At 41.0% G+C, this 24,315-nt stretch overlaps 1 protein-coding gene across 2 annotated transcripts in view; it reads right to left on the bottom strand.

Annotated features, from left to right (window-relative positions):
- Positions 1-24,315, bottom strand: part of Wdtc1 (WD and tetratricopeptide repeats 1) — a 61,706-nt gene that overhangs the window by 14,342 nt on the left and 23,049 nt on the right. For both annotated transcript variants that reach the window (XM_005394898.2, XM_005394896.2), the window contains exons 4-7: positions 7,438-7,484; positions 6,913-7,024; positions 3,323-3,510; positions 180-362 (exon numbers count right to left, since the gene is read on the bottom strand). In XM_005394898.2, coding sequence (XP_005394955.1) covers positions 180-362; positions 3,323-3,510; positions 6,913-7,024; positions 7,438-7,484 — 530 coding nt within the window. The remainder of the gene's footprint in view (positions 1-179; positions 363-3,322; positions 3,511-6,912; positions 7,025-7,437; positions 7,485-24,315) is intronic.

The raw sequence follows: 24,315 nt of genomic DNA, 5'->3' as shown, positions 1-24,315 counted from the left end.
ACCCCAAAACAAATTACATGTATAAGACTGTAACTCTGTACACAGTCAGTCAATTTTTAAAGTGCATTCACACATACATATACCCACAAACAGACTTTAAAAAGAAGCAGCGAGGGCAATGAGGGAATGTGGCAGCAGATTCCAAGGGACTTGCCCACAGGAGACTAAGCTGCTCATACCTGTGGTTATGGATCATGCGAATGTCGTAGAGCCTCACAAAGGGCCCACTGGCCCCTACCGCCAGGCAGTTGTTGTCCTGGGGATTGACCGTGAGGCACTTGGCCTCCACCAGCTGGCCGCAGTACTCTGTGAGATCAATCAGCACCTCTGAGTGTTTGCTGTTCTCTCGGAGGTCATACTGGCTGCGAGAGAGAAGAGAATGAGGGGTCCAGGTCCTTATGTGGAAGGAAGGAAAAGAGCAAGAGGATCGGGGGCACTGGATGCCTCTGTAAATATTTAGTGCCCATTGTGTGCCAGGTGCCTATAGGAGGCTTCTCACAGTGTTATCCTAATACAACCCCTTAGGATATCTACTGTACTTATTTTACAGTGTTGATATTATTGCTATTACTACACTACCACTAATACTAACTCTTACTGAAAATGTGCTTAGAGCCCAGGACTGTCCGTAAGTGTTTCTACAGGCATATTGCATTAAATCTTGTACCATCTCTACTACCACTAGAATACTGAGTTCCAAACAAGTTAAATAGCCTACCTGGGTGACACAGCTTGTAAGTGCAGAGCAGGGCTAAGTTACTAAAACTGCACATAAACTACATTGCTACATTCCTTCCTGAGCTAATTACCTTTATGAGACAAAAGAAGTATGGAGGCGACAGCAAAGAGAATCTGAAGAATATCTAAGAGCTACCTAGAAATACCAAGGGCCAAGGCCAGCCTCACAGTAAAGGTCATGCCAAGACAACCAACAGCAGCAGCAAACTCTCACTGCTCCAGCCCAGTGAACTTTCCTGCTGCCAACACACAGGTATCTGGAGAGTGGGAAGGGACGTTGCCCACAGGCTCTCCCACCTCTTGCCTACACACCTGTAACAATCTTATTGTTCGCCTTGTCTTTCTAAGCAATCTTCACCAGATGCTCATCCTAAAATAGTTCTATGTTATTCATCTGCCCCCAAAATTGCAAATTTTTGAACACTTTTAGTATGAGTTTATTTTGAGTTTACTTTTACCAAACTCCACAGTCTGGTTTTTAAACCTGTTTCACCAGAATTCTTTTATCCTGCATGTGTCACTTTTATCCCTGCCTTCCCAAACTCTATTCCTGCTGGGGAACCCACTGTTTTTCCTTGCCATACAAATCCCATCTGTTCTCACCCAGCTTATGTTCATCTGCGCTGAGGACATCTTCCCTGACTGTGGCTGTGCCTAAGTCCTCAGGATCCTACCAATGCCCTAAACACTCACTTCCAACCACCTGGCCCTGCCACAGCCTGCTCAGCCAAGGTCAGTAAGTGCATCATAGAGCTGGTCAAGCCACTGACCAAGTGCTTTGTCTCCTACAGACCATGCTAAGGTTTTATATGCTCTATTTCAATTTTAATGCTCAGACTGACAAAGGAGATACTATGATTGATTATTCCATTTTATAGGGAGGAAATGAAGGTTCAGGGATCAAGTGACCTTAACATCACACACTAAGTGAAAGACCTAGAATTTGATCCCAATTCTGACTTTAGTATCATGCTTATAATCACTATTTTATAGTTCATATGACTTAGATACTTCTCTGTGACTGGGAAGACACAAAGGCCTACGTCAGGGAGGCAGATTAAAGCAGGTTGAAGAAATGAGGAAAAAGTTCTAAGGTGAATCTGAGGAAAGAAGTTAAAGAAGGGCAGTGACAGCCGGCATCGTGGTGTATGCCTGTAGTCCCAGTTACGCAGGTGGCTGAGGCTGAGGTGGGATGGCTACTTGAGCCCAGAAGTTCAAGAATAGCCTAGCTGACATAATGAAATCCTGTGTCCCCCGCACCCCCGGAAAAATACAAAAACACACAAAAAACAAAAAAACAAGCTGGTGTATGGGACACCACTGGTGCTGAGGCTCAGTGGTAGAATGCTTGCTTAACACGCTTGAGGTTCTAGGACTGATTCCTGCTCCTACCCCGCACCCCCCGGAGGGGCACTATTTTAGGATACAGCCTAAGTAGAGGCAAATATGTAACAATAGAGGGCACTAGAAATGGAAATAGTCTAACAGTCTACTTTCCCATTTCTGGTTGGCTCTTCCCATCCCAGGCATCTGCTGATCACCTGTTCAAGAGAAACGTGTCAAACGCCTCTCTGTGCTAGCTGCTGTCTTAGGGACAACTAAGAAGACAGACTTGGAGTTACTCTAGGGGAGTTTACTACTCAATGCAGACACACACATAAAAGTAAAGCCACAAGTAAAGAAGAAATTAACTACAGGTGGTGATCAGAGTTATAGCGGATGCAATTAAGCTGGTGAATCAGAATACTATCTTTTTTTTTTTTCCTGAGACAGAGTAGTCCATGCTGGTCTTGAACTCAGCAGTCCTCCTGTCTCAGCCTCCCAGGGGCTAGGATTACAGAGGAATGCCACCACACCTGCATCTTTCTTTGTGTGTGTGTGGGAATCTAATGCAGGATGTCACTCTTGCCAGGTAGGTGCTGTGCCACTAAGCTAAATCCCTGGCCTGCCTCTTTTCTTTTTTTCTTTCTTTTCTTTTTTTTTGTCTTTTTGAGACAGGGTCTCACCATGCAGTTCAGGCTGGTCTTGAAATCACTTTGTAGCCCAGGCTGACCTCGAACTCACAATGATCCTCCCGACTCAGCCTCCCTAGTGCTGGGATTACAGGCGTGCGCCACTACGCCCAGCTCTCTTTTCTTTTTTTAATGAGACAAGGTCTCACTGATACCTATGTACTTTAAACAGGTTGGTCAGACAAGGTGCTTCTGAAAAGGTGACTCAAGCTGATCCCCTTGGTGATAAAGAGACAGATATGAAAAGAGCTGGGGACAGAGAGTCCCAGGTAAAGGAAACAGCAAGTGTGAACACCCAGCAACAACAGACAGCTGAGCATGTGAACTGATGGGAGAAGGCCCATGGGCCTGCAGGTGGTCCAGGGGAGGGTAAAGAGAGAGAAGGGTGAGAGTCAGGTAAGCAAATATTCCCTATTGGGTTTGTACAGAGACAACTGCCTTGGGCAGACAAATGAAGCTGGAAATCTGCTGGCAGGAGGAGCCAGGCTGATGAAAAGAAGCACCATGTGATGGAGAGTTACCATGTATTAGGAGCAAGGAAAACAAAGGTCACTCCATACCCAGAACCTTACCGGATAAGCCCATCCTCAGCAGCACTCCAGAACGTGTTGGGCCACATTGGTGCCGTGGCAATGCGCTTCACCCGGTTCGTATGGTCTCCAAACATGTGGATAGTCTCCTTTACTGTTAGGTCGTGAACGTGCACCTTGGAGTCAGCTGCTCCCGTGATCAAGATGCGGTCCCCAGCGTGAGGCAGAAACTGCTCAGGACAGATTGAAGAAGGTATTGGCAGGTGATGGGGGTAGAGACGGTCAGTGAAGGAGATAAGCCTGAATGTCAGCACCCCATTTCCCTCTCCACATCAGAAAGATAAGAAAATGAGCTCATCGAGACAACTTCCCCCTCAAAACTTTGGGTAAATAGCAGCCTATAGGTCTAAAGGTCAAAGTCAAGATACATACCTTTACACTTTCAGAATGGCCATGACCTATCCCAAACTGGACTACATGAGGAACCCTTTTCCTTTGATTCTTCCCCCAAGAAAAAGCTGAGCAAATGGTAATCACAGCTGTTATCAATTACTAGAAATTTATCATGTAGTAGACAAGGAAACTACATTGTCTTACTGAAACTTAAAACAATCTCATTAAAAGTTGAGATTTAGATGCTGGAAGTGTAGCTCAGTGGTAGAACACATGCTTAGCATGCTTAAAGGTCCTGGATTCAATCCCTGGCATCTCCTCAAAACATTAAAGTAAAAATTAAGCCTCTGCATTAACATGCAATAGGACTACATTAAACCTAATGCTGACTCACAGCCGAACTGCCTCACGATGATTATTTATTTATTTTTTGGTTCAGGGGATTGAACCCAGGGCCTCGTGCACACTAACCATGTGCTCCACCACTGAACGGCTTACTCCTCCTAGCCCATGATGGCTACTGAATAACCTAGGGATTAAGTAATTAATTCTACAAAGAAAAGAGAGAAGGTGTTTTAAATTGCTTCAACTATTTCTGGAGAACAATCTGGCAACAGGTAACAAAAATAAAAACTATTCCTATCTTCTGACCCAGAACTTTCACTTCTACGAAATAACCCAAACCGGAAAGGGACCTGAACAGAAATATAGGCGGTACTCCTATCGGCAGAGCTGACACAGCTCAAGTGTTGGCCTTGGAACAGCTGACCATCAAGAGACCCTCCTCTACGCAGGTATTATAAAGAATGGGAGCCCCACCATCCTGATGAAGTTGAGAACTCAGTACTTCAGAGAACATCCGGCACAAACAAAATAGTCAAACACTACTTTGAATAATAATTTTTTAGAAAGTATTAATTCTATCACCTAACTTTTGTTTTTCTTTGAGACAGGGTTGAGCTATGTAGTCCAGGCTGGCCTCGAACTCATGATCCTCCTGCCTTAGCCTCCCGAGTGCTGAGATTACAGACATGTACCACCACGCCTGGCTTCTATCACCTAATTTTGAGAAGAAAGTATTTGGAGGTGGTGTTAGTTGGGTTTTTCTCTTGAATTCAAAAGATTAAGATATCTTGTTTTCTCTTTTTAACTGAAAAGTTCCTCTCAGCTCACACCAAGGCTGAGTAGGGGTGTTGCCAAGTGGGGCATCATTCTGCATTTAAACAGATGAGACCCACTTGACTTCAAATGGTCTCAGAAGAATGATTCTCCTTTTCCATATATGCTTCTTCACTGCTCAGTAGGACAAAGGATGGATGAAACAGAATTCTATTGTGGTTAGAGACAACCAGTAGTCTTTCATCCTGTCTGGAGATAGCATTTAACTCCCTGCACAGCAGAAACAAGAAGGTTAGCCCTCATTCCGGGGCCTGTGACTGCCGCCATACCTGTCACACACCGCAGTTGCCACCAGGGGGAGCACATGGGTGAAGTACTGTAACTAGTGTTTTGACTACCTAAAGAAAGCATAATCCTTTTCCACTTTTTTTTTAAAACAGAAGAAGCTGACACAGTCTGGGTATAAGAGCCTTGCTCAAGGTCTCACCATTAGGGAATTTTAAGTCTGTTGTCAAATTCTGGTCTCTGAACTTAAAGTTTTGTGTTGTAGGGTGCCAAGTAGATGGCTCAGGCTCCTTTCCCTAGGTCTGATCACACACATCCAACTGAACCTAACCCTTTTCGGGGTAGCGGTCTCTACTCGTCAGCTAGGAGATGAAATGTCATTGTTTTGTCTTAAAAATCACAGAAGTTCACCTAGAATGGGCCCTTGGAACAGGTGAGAATCAGAATTTGGGAAAGAGGCAGGGTTCAGGGAAAGAAGTAGGTTTTCAGTGCTAGTCTACTTTATGGTTCAGATACTTTGTCATTTCTCTTGATATTAATGAGGAAACTATTTCTCAGATTAGTGAGGCTTTCTGGTGGTCAGCCCGACTCTCATATACCTCCATTATAGACTTCCAGAGTTGGAAAGACCCTTCCTCATAGGTTACTTCCTCCAACCTTAATCTAGCAGACAAAGTACCCAATGAATGGATAGTCTCAGAGCTGTGATATTTACATATCCACAGAAGGCTGTTCTACCTTTTTCAGAAAGCCCTATGTATCAGACAATTCTTCCCTTCCCCGGGACCACATGTACTTCTGTGGGCTCATAGCCATTTGTCCTAAGTTTGTTCCCTGGAATCAAAAAACACAAGTCTCATGTCACTTGCACATAACAGGTCTTCAATGGTCTGTAAGTGCCTTTCCTACCTCTTCTCAGCTCCGCTCCCCTCCAGCAACAGTCACAAGATTTATTTCTTATAAAAAGGTAGAATAACTAAAAGAACCTGTGTCAGATGCTTCAAAAAACCAACTTAAATATTGCATGGTTTCTTTTATATTAGAAATCTAAAATATAAAGAGCAAAACAAAAGATCAGGAATAGGAAAAAAGTAGGTAGATCTTTTACAAAAGGGAAGGGAACCAAAAGATGGAGGGGAAAAAGGAAAGGGAGGGATGAAAAAAAGAATATGTGTTTTGTACATGTACCAACACCCCATGAGGAACATAAGCATTATGTACTACAAGCATGAACTAACAAAAAATAAAAACTGAAAAAAAAAAATTCAGGCTGGGTCTAGTGTTACACGCCTGTAATCTAAGCACTCTGGGAGGCTGAGGTAGAAGCATCATAAGTTTGAGCCCAGCCTGGGCAATTTAGCAACTTAGGGAGACTCTGTTAAAATTAAAAGGGGCTGAAAAAAATTAAGGGGGCTGGCGATGTACCTCAGTGAGAAGGCCCTGGGTTCAATCACCAGTGCCATAAAAAAAAAGGAGGAAAAAAAAAAAAAAGAGGAGGAAACAGGCTTAGAGAGGTCAGGTGATTTGTTTACTTCACACAATTTCCAAGAGGCAGACAAGGGAGTCAGCCCCTGTCTGATCCCTAAATTCACTCTCAGCACCATTCCCCCATCATCACTGCTCACATAAATACAAATCCATCTTGAGGTGACTTCTTGGCTCTAAAAGAGGAAGAAGAACATGGAGAAGAGACGGGGTTTCAAGCATCTACAGGAGATGCTCAGACCACAGGCTATCTGTGACCCCATGGGTGGGGTACATGGGACACACACACAGCAACATGACCATGCCCACAGCCCAACATCCTTTCCTCTTGCTATGGCGTTCACACTCACCTTGACAGAGAAGATATTTGCAGTGTGTCCTGTGTGCATGGAGAGCAGCTTCTTGTGGTGCAGCGGGTCCCACACAATTGTGTGCTGGTCATCAGAACCAGAGGCCAGCAAACTACAAGCAGAGTGAGAGGCTCTGACCTCTTCTCAAGTTCCCAGGTCCCTTCCCCACTTTCACATTCCTAAAGAAGTCAGGCCACACAGAACTCAAATAACAGTAAATGTTATAGAATTTAAAGTTATTTTATAAATAGTAGTAGTTTCTCTTCTATTTTGTCCTAAGAATTTCTCAGTATACCTATATATACTGACTTATTTAAAAAAACAGAGTTTGGATGGTCATCCAAATTTGCATCTTCCTAGAATTAATGATTTAACAGTGTGTTGATAATTATGGGGTATGCTTGAGAAGGGCAATGGTGTCTTTTCACCTTGATTCACTCTTTTCCTTAGATCACCTGAGAGGAAGGAGTCCTCTTCTCCATGGCCCCTCACCCTCTTCTCCATTACCCTCTAGCTCATACTTACTCTCCTTTCTCATTCCACTCCAGACAGTTGACACATCCTGAGTGACCCTGGGGGAACAAATGGGAAGGGACAAGAACACAGCTAGTTAAGAGGTTTTCCTAGGGAAGTGAACACTGGGAAGTAGAACTGAGCACATGAACTGGCCTTTCTATTGTCACTGTTCCCAGAGACATGTGGATGGCCGGAGCCGACTAAACTGCAAGGCATTTTACAACATATAAAGTACTTTCATACTCACCATTTCATTTGACACTCTGAGCTTTAACTTTTTTGGTACTGGGAATTGAACTCAGGACTTATGCTTGCCAGGCAGGTGCTTATGCCGCTGAGCTATATCCCCGGCCTGACCCTCTGAGCTTTAAAAGAAAGATTTCATCCATCTCATTTTGCAGGAAAAATTTAAAAAGTTTAAAAATTCAGGTAGCTGTTAAGCAGTAGAGATGAGATCCAAAAAGTTTATCCTTTACTACTAAAAGGGATATGTCAACAGTCCCTCTAAAGGACAGCCCTTGCTATAGAAAATTTGCTCAGAGGACCATCTGGTCCAATGGAAGGATAATCTTTCAATAACTTAGGACATGTTTATCAACCACTTACTCCATGGCAAGTACTGTTCAGACGCTGTGGTATGCCAGTAGACAAAGCAATGTCCCCGGTCTTTGGAAACTTACTTCATACAAGGAGAATGGGCTATGGTCTTGATCTTGGGGATTTGAACTGAGAAACATGGAGAGACTGAGGTAGTCAGTAGCAGACACTGAAGCTGAAAGCATGCATAGAAATCATAGCATAGTTAGAGTTGTGAGGATACACAATTCATGAATAAACAGAAGGTATGAAGGAGTAGACATATGTGTTCCAGGGTAGGAGTATAAGTCTCTAGTCATTCCAACATACTCTTCTGTTCTTCACCTTCCCTCATTCTAACAGCACTTTTCTTTTGGTGGTTTTTTTGAGACAAGGTTTTGTTGTGTAGTCTAAACTGGCCTCAAACTCACTATATAGCCCAGGTTGGCCTCAAACTTGTGGCAATCCTGCCTCAGCCTCCTGAGTGCTGGGATGACAAGTGTATGCCATCACATCATGCTGCACTTTGATATACACTGAATTATTATTTCCCTTCCCCAAATCAAACCATGTGTTTCAGGAAGCACAGATCCACTGTCCTTGCCAGTAATGAGTTTAGGAACTTAAGCCTAAACCAGATATAGTGTGGCATTCACTTGGCCATAGGAATTGACTCTGAAGTGAACCTATGACCACAATCAGATGCAAGTGGGAACAGGTGCTATGAGCTTCTGGAAACTTTCTCATTCTTAGGAGAGTCTATGGGAGAAATACCTTTCTTCCTTTGAATGCTGAGGATACTGACTGAAACTTGGAATTGCTGCACACATTTTACCATCATGAAAGAGGCTAGCCTGAGGGTAAAATCAACATACCAAGAGCTTAAGCAAGAGAACCGAGAAAAATAGAGCCAGAATGACTAGACTAACCAACCTTGACATCCACCTACTCCTCCCTTCCCAGTTAGGTGAACCAGTCAGTTCATTATAGTTTGAGGCAATGTGAGTTAGAATGTTCACTGTGGCCCAAAGTATCCTAAACAATAATTCCAACGCATTTTTCAGGTCTCAGTTTGTAGGTACTTCCTTTAAGATGCCTTCCTCCAATGCATTCGGGCAGGAGGGAATGCTTCTTATGGGCTCGTACTGTCACACTTCAGTACAGCTCTGTGTTGATGTGCTTGTTTTCCTCCCCTAGACTGAATCCTGAGAGGGCATGTTTTGTGGATTATGTTTACCACGTCCCCAAGGCCGGACACAGTGCTTGGCAGGTATCTATTGCCTAAATGATCAAATGAGTCCAGTGGGATGAGTGGGAAGAATTCAGAGATATGGACGAGGCTGATCTTCCAAATGTCTAGTCAGAAAGTTGCTTCCTCTACCTTCTTGTGCCCTCTTACCCCTTGTCCTGTAAGGATTCTCATCTGGGTGAAAAGTCATTTCTTCCTAGTTCTCTACTTATATACATGACTGACACACGCTCTGCTCAAACCTGGCAAATTACTTGCTGACCTGAGGCTTCTTGCCTTCCCCCAGCACTTAGATGAAACCCTACACATATGTCCAGTCTCTATTTCTGAGTCAGGGTCATTTCTGTCCCTAGTCCTTGCATTTTCCCACCAGGCTGTAAATTAACTGTGCCCAGGAGGTCACAGCTTCACCCTGGAATCTCCAAGAGAATCAAAAGCCTTGAATGACTGTCACTTAGCTAAGCACATGGGGTAGGCAAAATAATGGCTCCCTACAGATGTCCATGTTCTAATTTTCTGAAACTTGTGAATACATTATTTTAGGTGGCAAAAGGGCTTTGCTGACATGATTAAGGTTAAGGACCTTGAGATGGAGAGATTATTCTGGATTATCTAGGTGGGCTCAATTTAATCAACTGAATACTTAAAATTAGAGAATCTCTGTGGGCTGCAGACAGCTAGGGAGATGAAGGTGTGAAAGGGACTGGCCCATTATTGTTGGCCTTGAAGGCAGAGGAAGGGCCTAGGAGCCAAAAGATGGAGCAGCCTCCAGAAGCTGGCAATTGCAAGAAGATGGACTGTATTCTCTGGTCATAACTGCCAATACCTTGATTTTAGTCAGTAAGCCCTGTGTCAAACTTCTGATCTACATCACTATAGGATAATAATTCACATTGTTTTGGCCGGGCATGGTGGCTCACACCTGTAATCCTAGCCCTCGGGAAGCTGAAGCAAGAGGATCATTGCCAGTCTGAGAACAGCCTGGGCTACAAAGTGAGCTCAAGGCAGCCTGAACTGTATAGTGAGACTCTGGCTCAAAAAGACAAAAAAAAAAAAAAAAAAAAAAAAAAAAAAAGGTGGGGGTGGGCTGGGGATTTAGCTCAGCAGCAAAGAGCCTGCCTGGCAAGCACAAGGTCATGAGTTCGATTCCTGATACCGGAAGAAAAACAAAACAAACAAACAAACAAATTACACTGTTTTGAGCCACTAAGTTTATGGTAATTTATAATGGTAGCAATAGGGAACTAATATACTACTCTTTACATTAAATACTTCACTTCAGAAATAAAAGAAAAACATTGTTAAGAGAGGTTAGGCAGCCTGCTTAACATGGCACAGCTAATAGAGACAGGATGCAGGATTGTAACTCAAGAGGTCAGGCTTTCAAGTACAATCTGAGAAATGCATTAATGCTTCCAGAATTATTGTATTTGTTCTCAAATCTAAACTTTTGTATGTTTTAGCTAACAATCTAAGTACTCATAGGAGAGTGAGGCAAAGTAACAACCATAATTCACACTAGAAAGTTTTTCCTTACACTAAGCCTACACACCTGCAGTCTATCCCTGCAAAATCTGTTCTAGTTGCCAACCTGATACTAGGCATTCTTATATATGCAAAGGCTACTGTGATAAGAAAGAGAATTTTAGTGAGAAAGGGAGAAAAAAAGGTGAGTCAACTACGTGAGTTAAGATTATGATTAGTGCTATGGAGAATGGGCTGGACACTGCAGCAAGTGCCTGTAACTTCAGCACACTGGGCGGCTGAGGCAGGAGGATCACAAGTTTAAGTCCTGCCTGGGTAACTTATCAAGAGCCTGTCTCAAAATAAAAAATAAAAGGGCTGGTGATATGGCTCAGTGGTAGAGTATCCTTCTATTTGATCCCATGTGCCATAAAAAACAAAGACAAAAACAAAATATACTATGGTGTAGGACATACTTTAGATGTGTTCCAGTGATCAGAGAAGGCCTCTTTGAGGAAGTGATATTTGTGGAGAACTCTGAATACTGAGAAGAAGCAAGTTACACAAAGATCTGAAGGAAAAGCACCCCAGGTAGAGGGAAGAACAAGCATAAAGATGCAAAAGCACAGGCTAGGTGTGTGTACAAACAGAATAAAGGCAATGTGACCAGAACACAATGATGAAGGGAACAGAGAAAGATGAACAAGACAGGCTCAAGGATGCGAACAGAGTCAGAATCTAAGCAGTGTTATAGGTCAGGGCAAGAAACTTCAAGAGACCAGGGACTGTGCTGGACTTCTTCGTTGTTATATTCACCTCTCAGTGTCTAGAACATTCCTCGCATATAGTAGGTACTCAATATTTGCCTGAAATTATAAGTAAATTAATAACTGCCCCTTACTTTAGTCCTCTGGTGCCTCAAAGCATAAGTTTATTCTATCATCTAAAGCTGACAACTTTTTCTGTAAAGGGCCAGATAGGAGATATTTTAGGTTTTGTACACCATATGGTCTCTGTCTGAATCACTCAATTCTGCTGTTGAATCACTAAAGCAGACAGACAATACATAAATGAATGAGTGTGGCTGTGTTCCAATAAAACTTTATTTATAAAAACAGGTGGCAGTAGACTTAAAAATCATATGGCAATGCAAAGGACCTAGAATAGTGAAAACAATCTTGAAAAGGAACGAAGTTGGAAGACTCACACTTCCCAATTTCATAATTTGTTACAAAGTGGTACTGGCACAAAGATAGACATTTGAATCAATGGAATACAGTTCATAAATAAATCCATACATCTATAGTTAATTGATTTCTATAAAGAGTGCCCAGGCAACTCAATGGGGGAAAAGACTAGTCCTTTCAACAAATGGTGCTAGGACAACTAGATGTTTACGTGCAAAAGAATGAAGCTGGATACCAACTTCACACCATCTATAAAAACTGACTCAAAATGGATCGAAGACTTACATACATCTAAAACAATGAAATATTTAGAAGAAAAGACAAGTTTAAATCTTCATCATCTTGATTTCTTAGACATATCACCAAAAGCACAACAGACACAAGAAAAAATTGGAAGTCATTAAAATGAAAACTTTAGTGCATTAAATGCACTATATTAAGAAAATGAACAGACAACACAGAGAGAAAATATTTCCAACTATATTTGAATAAAGGACTCATAAATCAATAATAAAAAGACAAGCCAATGAGAAAATGAATAGACATTTCTCCAAAGAAAATTATACAAACATGGCCAATAAGCACTTGAAAAGATGTTCAACATCATTGGGCACTAGGGAGATAAAAATCAAAACTACAATGAAATACCACTTTACACCCACTGTGATAGCTACAATAAAAAAGATAGATAATAAGAAGTATTAGTGAGGTGGTAGAGAAATTGCAACTGTTATATATTTCTGTTGAGTATATAAAATAGTAGTAACAATATAGAAAACAGTTTGGCAGTCTTCAAAAAGTTAAGCATTGAGTTACTGTATGACTCAGGAATTTCACTCAGGTGCATATCCAAGAGAAATGGAAAATGTACATCCACACAAAAATGTGTGCATACACGTTCATGGCAGCATTACTCATAACAGCCCAAAAGAAGAAAGACCCCAAATTGTCTGCTAAATAATAAATGGATAGATAAAATGTAGTATCTGTGTATAATATTACTTGGTCATAAAAAGAAATGAAGTAATGATTCATGTTACAACATGTATAAACCTTGAAAATATGCTAAGTGCAAAAAGCCAGATACAAAAAGCAACACAGGGCTGGGGATATAGCTCAGTGGCCTAAGCGCCTGCCTGGCAAGCGCCAGGTTGTGAGTTTGATCCCCTATACCGCAAAAACAAAACAAAACAAAACAAACAAACAAAAAGCAACACATTATACAGCTGAAAGGAAAATCCATAGTGACAGAGAGTAACTTAGTGATTGGTGAAGTGAGACCAGGGATGGGAGAGGGGAGTGACTCCTAATAAGGGTAAGAGGCTTCTTTTTTTTAGTTTTTTGAGATAGGGTCTCACTGTGTAGTCTAGGCTGGCCTCAAACTCATGGCAATCCTCCTGCTCGGCCTCCAGAATGCTAAGATTACAGGTGTGTGCCACCACACCTATAATCCCAGCTCTTGGGGGTGCTGAAGCAGGAGGACTGCTGAATGTTTGAGGGTAGCCTGGGATTCATAGTGAGTTCAAGGCCACCCTGAACTACCTAGGAAGCTCTTGTCACAAAAAGAAAAGAAAAAAGGAAAATGGAAAATGTCCTGGAATTAGCACCAACAGTAGCAGAACTTCGTGAATATACTTAAAAACCACTGAACTATACACTTAAAATGTAAAACGAACAGGTGGCAATCTGGATTTGGTTCACAGGCTATAATTTGCTGACTCTTGATCTAAAGGATAATCCTTAAAGTCTCTTATATAGTCAGATTTCCTATTTTTTTTGGAATGTGACTATTAAATGAATTTGGTATCTAGTTCACTTCTCTAAAATGATACTATAAAACAAAACAAAATTAAAACTCTGACAAGCCTATGTTAGAATCACATTACACCATGCCTATGGAACTGCTGTGGTCTATCAATTTTATTCAAAAAGGAAATACACTTAGTTTGATATGACTTGGTTCCATAAATTTGTAATTTGAATTTATGTGCAAATTATACAACAAAAATGGAAACAAAAAACAATCAAGTCAAGGTGAGACACACAGTTGAGCTTCTATTTCCATGATCTCAGTATCTGTGGACTCAGCCAGTCACAGATAGAAAATACAGTTAGGACTGCGATGGTTACCTCTATACTGAATATGTACAGACTTTTAAAAAATGGTACTAGAGACACTTGAGCATCTGAAGATTTTGATATCTGTAGAAAGTCTTGGAACAGTCATACCAAAGGATGACTATATGCTATATGCAACTTGCTTAAGGACAATATTAAAGCAAGAGAATGAATCCATAATAGCCAAGAACCATTTATTAAGCCTTTTAAAAACCAGATAGGCCGGGTATGGTAGCGCATGCCTATAGTCCCAGCACTCAGGAGGCTGAGGGAGGAGGATCACTACAAGTTTGAGGCCAGCCTGGGCGACAAAGTGAGTTCAAGCCAGCCTGAACTGCATAGTGAAACCCTGTTTCAAAAAAGGCAAAAGACAAAAAACAAAAAAAGACCAAAAAAGCGGACAGAGCCAGGTGTGGTGGTGCACAGCTGCAATCCCAGCATGCAGGAGGATCGCTGCAAGTTCAAGGCCAGCCTGGGCTACATAGTGAGTACAAGGCCTGGCTGAACTATATAAGGAGACTCTGCCTCAAAAAAAAAAAAAAAAAAGCAGCAGCAGCAGACAGATGGCTGAGGTGGGAAGAATATAAACTCTATAGTCAATAAGGTCTGATATAAATTTTACCAATTTATTTCTACCACTTATATGATCTTACAAATGCGCAGTTTTGATTGGATGTGGAGGTGCATTCCATAATCCCAACATCTGAGGCTAAGGTAGGAGGGTGGTTCTGAGTTTGAGGCCTGTTTGAACTACACAGCAAGACTATCTCAAAAACAAATAAACAAAATGCTGTTTTAATTATAAAGCGAGGGTGCTGTTCTCTCCTCTCAATGAGTGCTATGTGTCTAACCTTGTACCAAGAAATTCCACAGGTGAATGGAACAAGTGAGATCAAAGTGTGATCACAACTTTCAGAGTGAACATGGAAGACCCAGCTGATCCAACCGAAAATAAAAGCAAGTACCCCCACACTCGAAAGCAAGGGTTGCAGAGTACAAGCTGGAGTCCCAGCTACTTGGCTCCTGTCCAGTTAGGACAATAAAATTCACTGTGCCAAGGTGAGCTAGCACTCATCCTGTGGAACGCTGAGAAAAGATCTTCCAGGGGAAAAAAGTGCTTTGGTTAGAATTAATCCCAATTGATATTAAGTTTAAATTATTTAATCTCAACTTCCATTCTGGCTCTCTTACTTGCTTGCTGCTACCTCAGCAGTTCTTTGTACTTTTTCAATGAACACTTTTAACTTCCTATTTTAAAGCACTTTCAAATGTTTAAAGTCATAATAGTACAATGACAACCACACATCCTCAATTTGTTGTTAACACTGCCACACTTTCCTTCCCTACTTTTTCTCTCTACACACACCCACCTGCATCCATGCCCCTCAAGTTCAAGCACTTTTTTTTTCCAGAACCACTTGAGAACATGTGCAGACTGGAGGACCTTTTATATGCAATTGTCATCTCTCTTTCTCTCTGATTGAACCCAGCCAGGGCCTTGCACGTTCCAGGCAAGCACTGCATCAACAAGCTACATTCTCAGCCCTTTTTATTTTAATGAGACAGGGTCTCACTAAATGTGTAGGGAAGACTGGCTTCAAATTTGTAATCCTCCTTCTTCATCCTCCCAAGTAAGGAGGATTTGGTTTTGTTGTGTATTTCTATTCTTTCTTCTTCCCTTCCCCTCCCTCAGCCCCTTTTGTGACACTGGGGATTGAACCCAACATCTTTGCACTGAGCTACATTCCTAGTCCTTTCCATGTTAATTTTGAGTCATGATCTCACGAAAATGCTAAATTGCCCAGAATGGACTCAAATTTGTGATCCTCCTGTCTCAGCTTCCCAGAGGGCTGGGATTATCGGAGTATGTAACCACACCTGGCTTCAGTGTGTATTTCTAGGAATATGACCATTCTTTTATTTATCAAAACCAGAAAATTTAATACTGGTACAGTATCAATATCTATCATACAATCCATATGCAAATTTCACCAATAATGTCTTTTTATTTTTCTGATCCAGGACCCAATCCAGGATCACAGAATGCAATTAGCTGCCATTTTCTTTGTCTTTTCCTTTTTTAGCAGTAGTAGAGATTGAACCTGAGATGCTTTACCACTGAGCTATATTCCTCCTAGGCCTTTTTATTTTGAGACAGGATCTTGCTAAATTCCCCAGGCTGGACTCAAACTTGCAATCCTCCTCCGAAGTAGCTGAGGTTACAGGCCTGTGCCACCATGGCAGGCTTCTTTGGTTTCTTTTAATCTGAAATAGTTTCTAAGTCCTGCTTGTTTATGATATAGATATTTTTGAAGAATAAATCAGCTGTTCTAAAGAAATATCTCTCAGTTTGGATTTGTCTCATTTCCTCATGATTAGATCTAGGTATTACATTTTGATAGAAACACTACCTCCATGATTTTGTATGTATGTATGTATGTATGTATGTATTTTTATGTATTTTTTTGATACAGGGTCTTGCTAGTAGTTCAGGCCGGCCTCAAGCTCGAGATCCTTCTGTCTCAGCCTCCTGAGTGCTGAAATTACAGGTGTGTGCCACTGCACCCAGCTTGATTTTGTAATCTTATTATACTGTATCAGGTGGCATATGTTGTCTTTTTGTCCTGGTTAAGGTGGTATTCACCAGGTTCTCCCTCCCACAGTGTTATTTTTCCCTTTGTTATCTGTGAGGAGATACTTGCCATTGTGCAAATATCTTGTCCTCCATCAAATTTTTACCCAAAAGATTTTAATCATTCATTGATTATTCTTGCCTAAAATAGTTACTTATATAATGGTTACAAAATGGTGAAATTTTTAAAAAAATTTGTTTTGGCTTTTTTGAGACAGGGTCTCACTATGTAGTGCAGGCTGGACTTGAACTCACCTTGTAGCCCAGGCTGGCCTTGAACTCACAGCAATTCTCCTGCTTCAGTCTCCCAAGTGCTGGGATTATAGGCATGTGCTACTATGCCCAGCTTATTAAAATGGTAATTTTTAAAAACTCTATCATTTCTGCTTAATAGTCAACATTCTACTAGAATGAAGTACCCACTTCCATCAGTGCAAGCTCAGGTATTTTTTATTCAGTTAATTTTAATTTATTACTGTCATTATTTATTCTAATTATCCCAGATTTTGCTACTAGCATACTCTACAAGCTAGCTTCTATGTCCTTTAGATATGTTCCTATCATTTTTCATGTATTTCTTTACTTTCTGGAGCAAGATGTTATAGGTCTGTCATGTGCTTTCCCTAGAATCCCAGCCCTGGACTCCCAGCCTGGAGTCACTTATCTCCCCAAGGACTCTTGGTTCCTTTTGGTGGGAAATGGTATTTAGAAAACAGTAAGTTTAAGATAAAACAAAATAAACAAACAAACAAACAAAAAGAAAACAGTAACTTGTAACTACTGAGGTATTTGTTTCTAGACCCTTATAGTGGAAAAAAGCTGAAAATAACATATAAGTGTATGTATTCATATATGTATTTAAAGTATCGTGAGTCCATAGTAATACTGCTAATTACAATCCAATGCCTCAGAGTTCTTTCCCTAATCCATACTGTCCTTGAATTTCCCTTTTCCCACAGTCAGAACTCTGGCTCCCAACAACCTGTAGATATATTTGCTTACTTGCTCACTTCTCACATAATGGTTACGGAATTGCTAGAGCAGCAACAGTACAAATAACAAATCTACAGAGTTCGACATTTTTTAAAAGTTCATTTCACCTTTACACTGAGAATAGATAGTAGTCAGTACTCCGTTAAAAAAAAATTGAGTTAGTTGGCTCCCCCTTCTAATCTTTGTTGATTTAATCTATAATTTTTGAATACATAAGATCTCAACATAGTTCTATATAAGAAAACTATAAAAAGTCCAGAAAAGTCAGATGCAGTGGCGCACACCTATAGTCCCAGGTACCTGGGAGACAAAGGCAGGAGGATCCCAAGCTTGAGGCCAGCTCTGTCTCAAAATAAAATGAAACGGGTTGGGAACGTAGCACAATGGGACAGCATTTACCTAACATGCACAAGGTCCGGGGTTCAATTCCCAGCATTACCAAAAACAAAACAAAATAAAACAAACACCAAAACACACACAGAAAAGTCTAGATAAAGGATTATTTCCCTTTCCCTTCCCTACCCCTCTACCTGGACCACTTCCACCCCTAGAGGTAACCAATTTCATTAGTTTCTGTTTATCCACCCTGTGCTTCTGTTTACAAAAACTGTGAATATATATCAGCTCTGATCTCTCTCCTTTGTTACAACAAAATTGGCAAATAATATATTAAAAAGTCCTGTAAACATATGGAATATAATAACTTCATTAATAAAAGAAATGTAACTTAATCTGAGATTAATTCCTTCCTATTGGCAAGGAAAATTAGGCAATTAAGCAAAATCTAACAAAACCACACACACATTTATCCTTTTACGAGCACTCCCATTTTTAGATTTTCTTTTTACTCTAAAGATACATTTCTACCAATACCAAGCTACCTCAGTTCATGAACTTAATTTGTTGCACCATTTTGGGAAAGATGGCCACATTTATGTTTGTGTGGGAAAGACGGCCAAGGTTGTGTTTGTCACCCAATATAGCGTTCTCAAACAAAAACAAAATTTTGCCACTTTTGTGAATCAAACTGTTTGCAAACAAAAGTGTGTGTGAACCAAGGTACAATTATATATGTTCAAGGCTAATCACTATTGTATTGTTATAGTTACAAACTATTAGAAACAATGCCATGTGCCCATATGTGGAAAATTCATTGACTAAATCTTAGTATTGGTACACAATGGCATATTATACACTACAAAAAATTAGGATGAACCCTACCAACTGGTACAGGACAATTTCCAAAATATACTGGTACGTGGAAAAGCCAAGTGTAAGAAAATATCTGAATATATCCATACATGTCATGGTTCAGTGGTGCTTCATCCTTAAAAAGACCTCCAAGTAGGTAGGTGTGGTGACACACACTTGTAATTCCAGCGCTCTGGGAGGTTGGGGCAAGAAGATCACAAGTTTGAGCACAGCCTGGGCAACTTAGCAACTCAGCTCAATCTCCTATAATACACACACACACACTCCAAGCCCAGTCAATTGCCTCTTCTCTTTTCTCCTTTTATGTACCTCATATCTTTACTTCTTCCTCTGTTCCCCTAAAAAGGGGAAGAATCCTCCATGATTCAGAGCCAGGTGTGGTAGTGCATACCTGTAATCCCAGTGCTCAGGAGCTTGAGGCAGGAGGATTGCTGTGAGTTTGAGGTTAGACTGGGCCATATAGTGAGTTCAAGGCCAGCCTGAACTATATAGCAAGAACCTGTCTCAAAAAACAAGTCAAACAAATAAACCCAAAAACCAAAACCAAAAAGAATCCATGATTCAGAGCTGAGTGTGGCACCTGTGGTTCCAGCTGGGTGTAACACATGCCTGTAATCCCAGCACTTGGGAGGCTGAGGCAGGAGGATCTCTGCAAGTTTGAGGCCACCCGGGCTACATGGTGAGTTCAAAGCTAGCCTGAACTATATAGTGAGACCCTGTCTCAAAAACAAAACAAAACAAATATCCATGATTCATTACCAGAACCACTCTCTTACAACAGTCATTGGACAAACCCCCATCCTAGACCACCTGTTTGCTTTATTATTTTTTCATCTTTTCCTTTCTTTGCCAATTTTTTCCTCTTGAGATTAAACATGCTTGGGGCTGCTTAGTGGCACAGTGCCTGCCTGGAAAGCAAAACAGTTCTGAGTTCGATTCCCGGCACCAAAAAAAAGACTAAACATGCTCAAGTTTCTATAATCTAAGAAAGCCCTTCCTTGCTACCAAGTCCATATCTACCTATGGCCTTCCATTTCTCTTGCCCTTCATAGGTTGAAAGAATAATCTGTACTTGATATTTTCATTTTTGTATTACCCAATAATGCCTTAACCTTCTATTTATCTATATCACACTCCAGAAAAATGGCTTTTGGCATGGTTTCCATTATAGATAGCTTCCTTGTCACAAATCAGTGGATACTTCTTAGTCATTATTTATTTGACCCTTGGCAATGATAGTGTTGACCCCCTCAATGAAATTTCCTTTTCCTATGTTCTATTTGTAACACTACTCTCTCTTTTTTCTATCCTTCTGGGCTGCTCTTTTGTAAAAAAATTGCAAAGTTTTATTAAAGGTAGGAAAATAAACAGGGCCTGCAGTCAGTTTGGGCCAAGTAAAAGTAGGAAAAGAACTAACCCCACAGCATGACGGGGGCTATCATGCAAGAGCAAGCACAGTGGCCTGGGATATACTTTTTAAATACATTTTACCTAATTCCCTTTGTGCATCTAGCCCTTAAATGTTGGTCTCCATAGCTCTCTTTAGATTTCTACACATTCCTAGAGGACAATCACAACTCACCTTCATGATTATCACATGTTGCTCACTACTCCTGAAGACATCTCTAGACTGTACTTTTATCTTGAGTTAAAATCCAAGTATTCCAACTACCTGCCCAGATAGGACTCTCTGCCCACAGCCCATAGCTCAGGAACAGCCAACACCAAACTTATCATCTTTCCTTTCAAATCTATTCGTTTATTAGTGTTCCCTAACTCAGGAAAAGATCCTGCTTTCTACACTGCCACTCCAGCCAGAAACCTAACTTTCAGGTGTCTCTCTACTCCTCTATATTTAATCACCAAGAGTCCTAGTGATTGTACCTATTTAAATGTTTCAAGTCCATTGACTTCTCTACCTCCAAATTCCTACTATCTTAGTTCAGGTCGCCTATAACTTCACAAGTCACTGTCACAGCCTCCTAACTGTTTCAGGCTGTCCCCAGTTTAAACTTTGGCAATCTTTTCTTCACGTTGAAGCCAAGATTAATTTTTCATAAAGTATAACTTGATCATATTGTTCCTATGCTGTAAGCCATTCAAGGCAAGAGGATCACAAGTTTGAGCCCAGTCTAGGCAACTCTGCTGTCCTTCATAAGTACACAGGCACTAAGCACAGCTTATAGCAACCTTCACTATGAACACTGAACCTCACACCTCTCCAGCCTTGTCAGTCCCCCTTCCGCCACTTCTATTCTTTGACTATTTGTTCTTTTGAACTGAACACTTTTTTTCTTTTTAACACAGGGTTTCACTATGCAATTCAGGCTGGCCTTGAACTTGCAGTGATCCTTCTGCCTCAGTTTCCCGAGTGCTAGGATTAAAGGTGTGCACCACCATGTCTGGTCTTGAACTGAGTACTTTCTACTCTCTCTTGTATCACTCATAGGCTGTATGTTCTCCCAGCCTGGAAAACTCTTTCTCTCCCCATCCCCCTCCCCCAAATCTACTTAGCTCCTAACATCTATCTTTCAGACATCAACCTACATTGTATTTTTCTCAGCTTAAATTTGAACTGAGGTCTTCTCCTTGGCTCATTATACTGCATGTGCCTATGAAAAGTTTCAGGATGATGGCTGTACTGCGGCTGGACAGAAAAGCAAGTATCTCCTGAGGAACATGTTTGATATAAGTGGAAGAGACCTCAGTGCAGTGACACACTGTAAAATCTCAGCATACTGGGAGGCCGAGGCAAGAGGATCACAAGTTTGAGCCTAGCCTAGGCAACTGAGTGAGTGAGCCCTGCCTAAAAATTTAAAAAACAAACTAACTAACTAACTAAAAAAGGGCTGGTGGTTTAGCTCAGTATGAAGGCCCTTGGTTCAATCCCCACTACCACCCAAAACACATGCACAAAAAAACAAAAGACAAAAAACTGGGTATGGTGGTATATGTCTGTAATCCCAGCAGTCAGGAGGCTGAGACAAGAAGATTATAAGTTTGAGGCCAGTCTGGACTCAACAGCAAGACCCTGTCCCAAAACAAAACAAAAAACCCAACAGCCAGCACTTGGGAGGCTGAGGCAGGATGACTGCTTCAAGTTCATGGCCAGCATAGGCTACACAGCAAGACCTTGTCTCAATGTGCTCTCCCCTCCCCCCAAAAAGTTAGATGTCATCAAATTAGCATCTTGGAACTGGCTTTTCAGGAAACTATGAGCTTTCTGTGAATAAACAATGAACGGGGTGTGGTGGCGCACACCTGTGATCCCAGCACTCTGAGAGATTGAAGCAGCAGACTGAACATTCATATGCAGCATGGGCAATTCAGTGACTTAGCAGGAGCCTGTCTCAGCATTCTGAAAAGGTCCTACAAGGCCCGGGGCACAGCTCAGCGGCACAAGCACCTCTCTGGCAAGTGCGAGGTCATGAGTTTGATTCCCAGTGCAAGAAAAAAAAAAGTGAAAAAAAAGGTCTTACAATTAAAAAAAAGTACCTAAATATTAAAACAGAAACAATGTGCTGAAAAATAAAACATGTAAAAAACTCTTGAAGACATAGGCGCAGGCAAGGACTTTCTGAACAGAACTCCAATGGCACAAGAAATAATACCAAGAATCAACAAATGGGATTATATCAAATTAAAAAGCTTCTGCACAGTCAAAGAGGCAACCAACAGAGTGAAGAGATAACCTAGAGAATGGCTTGGACGCAGGTCTAATATCTAAACCAACATAAAGAACTCAAGAGTTAGGCAACCCCAAAATGAAAGGCCCAGTCAAAAAATGAGCAACTGAAATGAATAACACTTCTCAAAAGAAGTACAAATGACCAATAAATACAAAAAAAAAAAAGTTTGATATCTCTGTTCATTAGGGAAATGCAAATTAAAACAGCACTCAGACTCCCTCTGACTTCAGAAAGAATGGCTATCATCAAGAAATCATAATAACGCAGGTTAGCAAGGCTGTGGAGGAAAAGGAACTAGGCCACTCTTGGTGGAAATGTAAACTAGGATAACCACTATGGAAATCAGTATGGCAAATCCTCAAAAGACTAGAATTAAAAATTTTATTTGACTCAGCTATTCTCCTTCTAGGTATCTACTGGAAAGAGTTAGACATCATATCACAGCGATCTGTGCATACGCATGTTTATAGCAGCACAACTCACAATAGCTAAATCGTGGAAGCAGCCTATATGTCCATCAACAGATGAATGGATAAAGCAAATGTACACAATGGAATACTACTTTGCCATAAAGGACAAATTTGAATCATTTACAGGAAAATGGATGCATCTTGGGACCACAACTTGTTAAGTGAAATAAACCAGATACACGAACTTAAATGTCTCATGGTTTCTCTTTGTATGAGAAACCCAAAGTATAAATGAAGAGCAAAATAAAGGGTAGTAGGAAACAGGAAGCTAGATCTTTTAGAAAAGGGAAGGAGAAGAAATGGAGGGAAGAAGAACGGAGGGGTGGTGAAGGGGAAGTAAAAGGAATTACCATGTGCTATGTCCATGTACCAACTCCCCACAATGAATGTAATCATTATGTCCTGGAAACACGTACTAATAAAAAAATTAAAAAATAAAAAAGGCTGAATTTTACAACAAGCTAGTCACTGTGTTAAGTACTTTACATAAATTAATGTATCTTTTCCTCACACAATTAAGGCATTAAAAAGATGAGGAAATGGGTTTTTTTGTTTTGTTTTGTTTTATTGGTCTTTTTGAGACAGGGTCTAGGTACACAGTTCAGGCTGCCCTTGAGCTCACTCTGCAGCTCAGACTGGTCTCAAACTTGTAATGATCCTCCTGTCTCAGCCTCTTGAGTGCTGGGATTACAGGTGTGAGCAACCACACCTGGCAAAATGGGGTAGAAGTTAAAGAATTTTTTTTTTTTTTTTTTTTTTTTAGGTTTTTGGAGACAGGGTCTTGCTATGTAGTTCAGGCTGGCCTTGAACTCACTTTGTAGCCCAGGCTGGCCTCGAACTCGCCGTAATCCTCCTGCCTAACCTCCCCAGAGCTGGGATTATAGATATACAACACCATGCCGGGTGACAGTTGTATTTTAATTTCTACTTGGGAGTCACAAAAAAGTGTCCCCAACAATCTCAAATGAGTACAGAAAACAAGATGGTCTCTGAGAGTTAGATTATAAAAATTAAAATGTCTCAACTTCCCCTTTTCCTTTGCTATAGTACCCTGTTTTCCTCAAGTTCTCCCACCCAAATGGTCATTTTTGCTGTCTCCTGTGGTTATAGGAATAGGAGAAACAGATCATCTCTAAATGCTGAAACACCACAGTACTCAGTCCTGGGTCCTCTTCTCAACCCTACTTTCTCCCAGGTAATGTTCAGTCTCACATTTCACAGATCTGTCGACCACTGGTTCTCAGAATTTTTAGTCCCAGAATCCCTTCACATTAGTTAAAAAAAAGTTTTTTTTTTT

The sequence above is a fragment of the Chinchilla lanigera genome, unplaced genomic scaffold (assembly GCF_000276665.1).
Source record: "Chinchilla lanigera isolate Chin_1 unplaced genomic scaffold, ChiLan1.0 scaffold00051, whole genome shotgun sequence".
NCBI lineage: Eukaryota > Metazoa > Chordata > Mammalia > Rodentia > Chinchillidae > Chinchilla > Chinchilla lanigera.
Note: the sequence above shows the minus strand (reverse complement) of the source record. Positions and strands in the feature narration are given on the sequence as shown.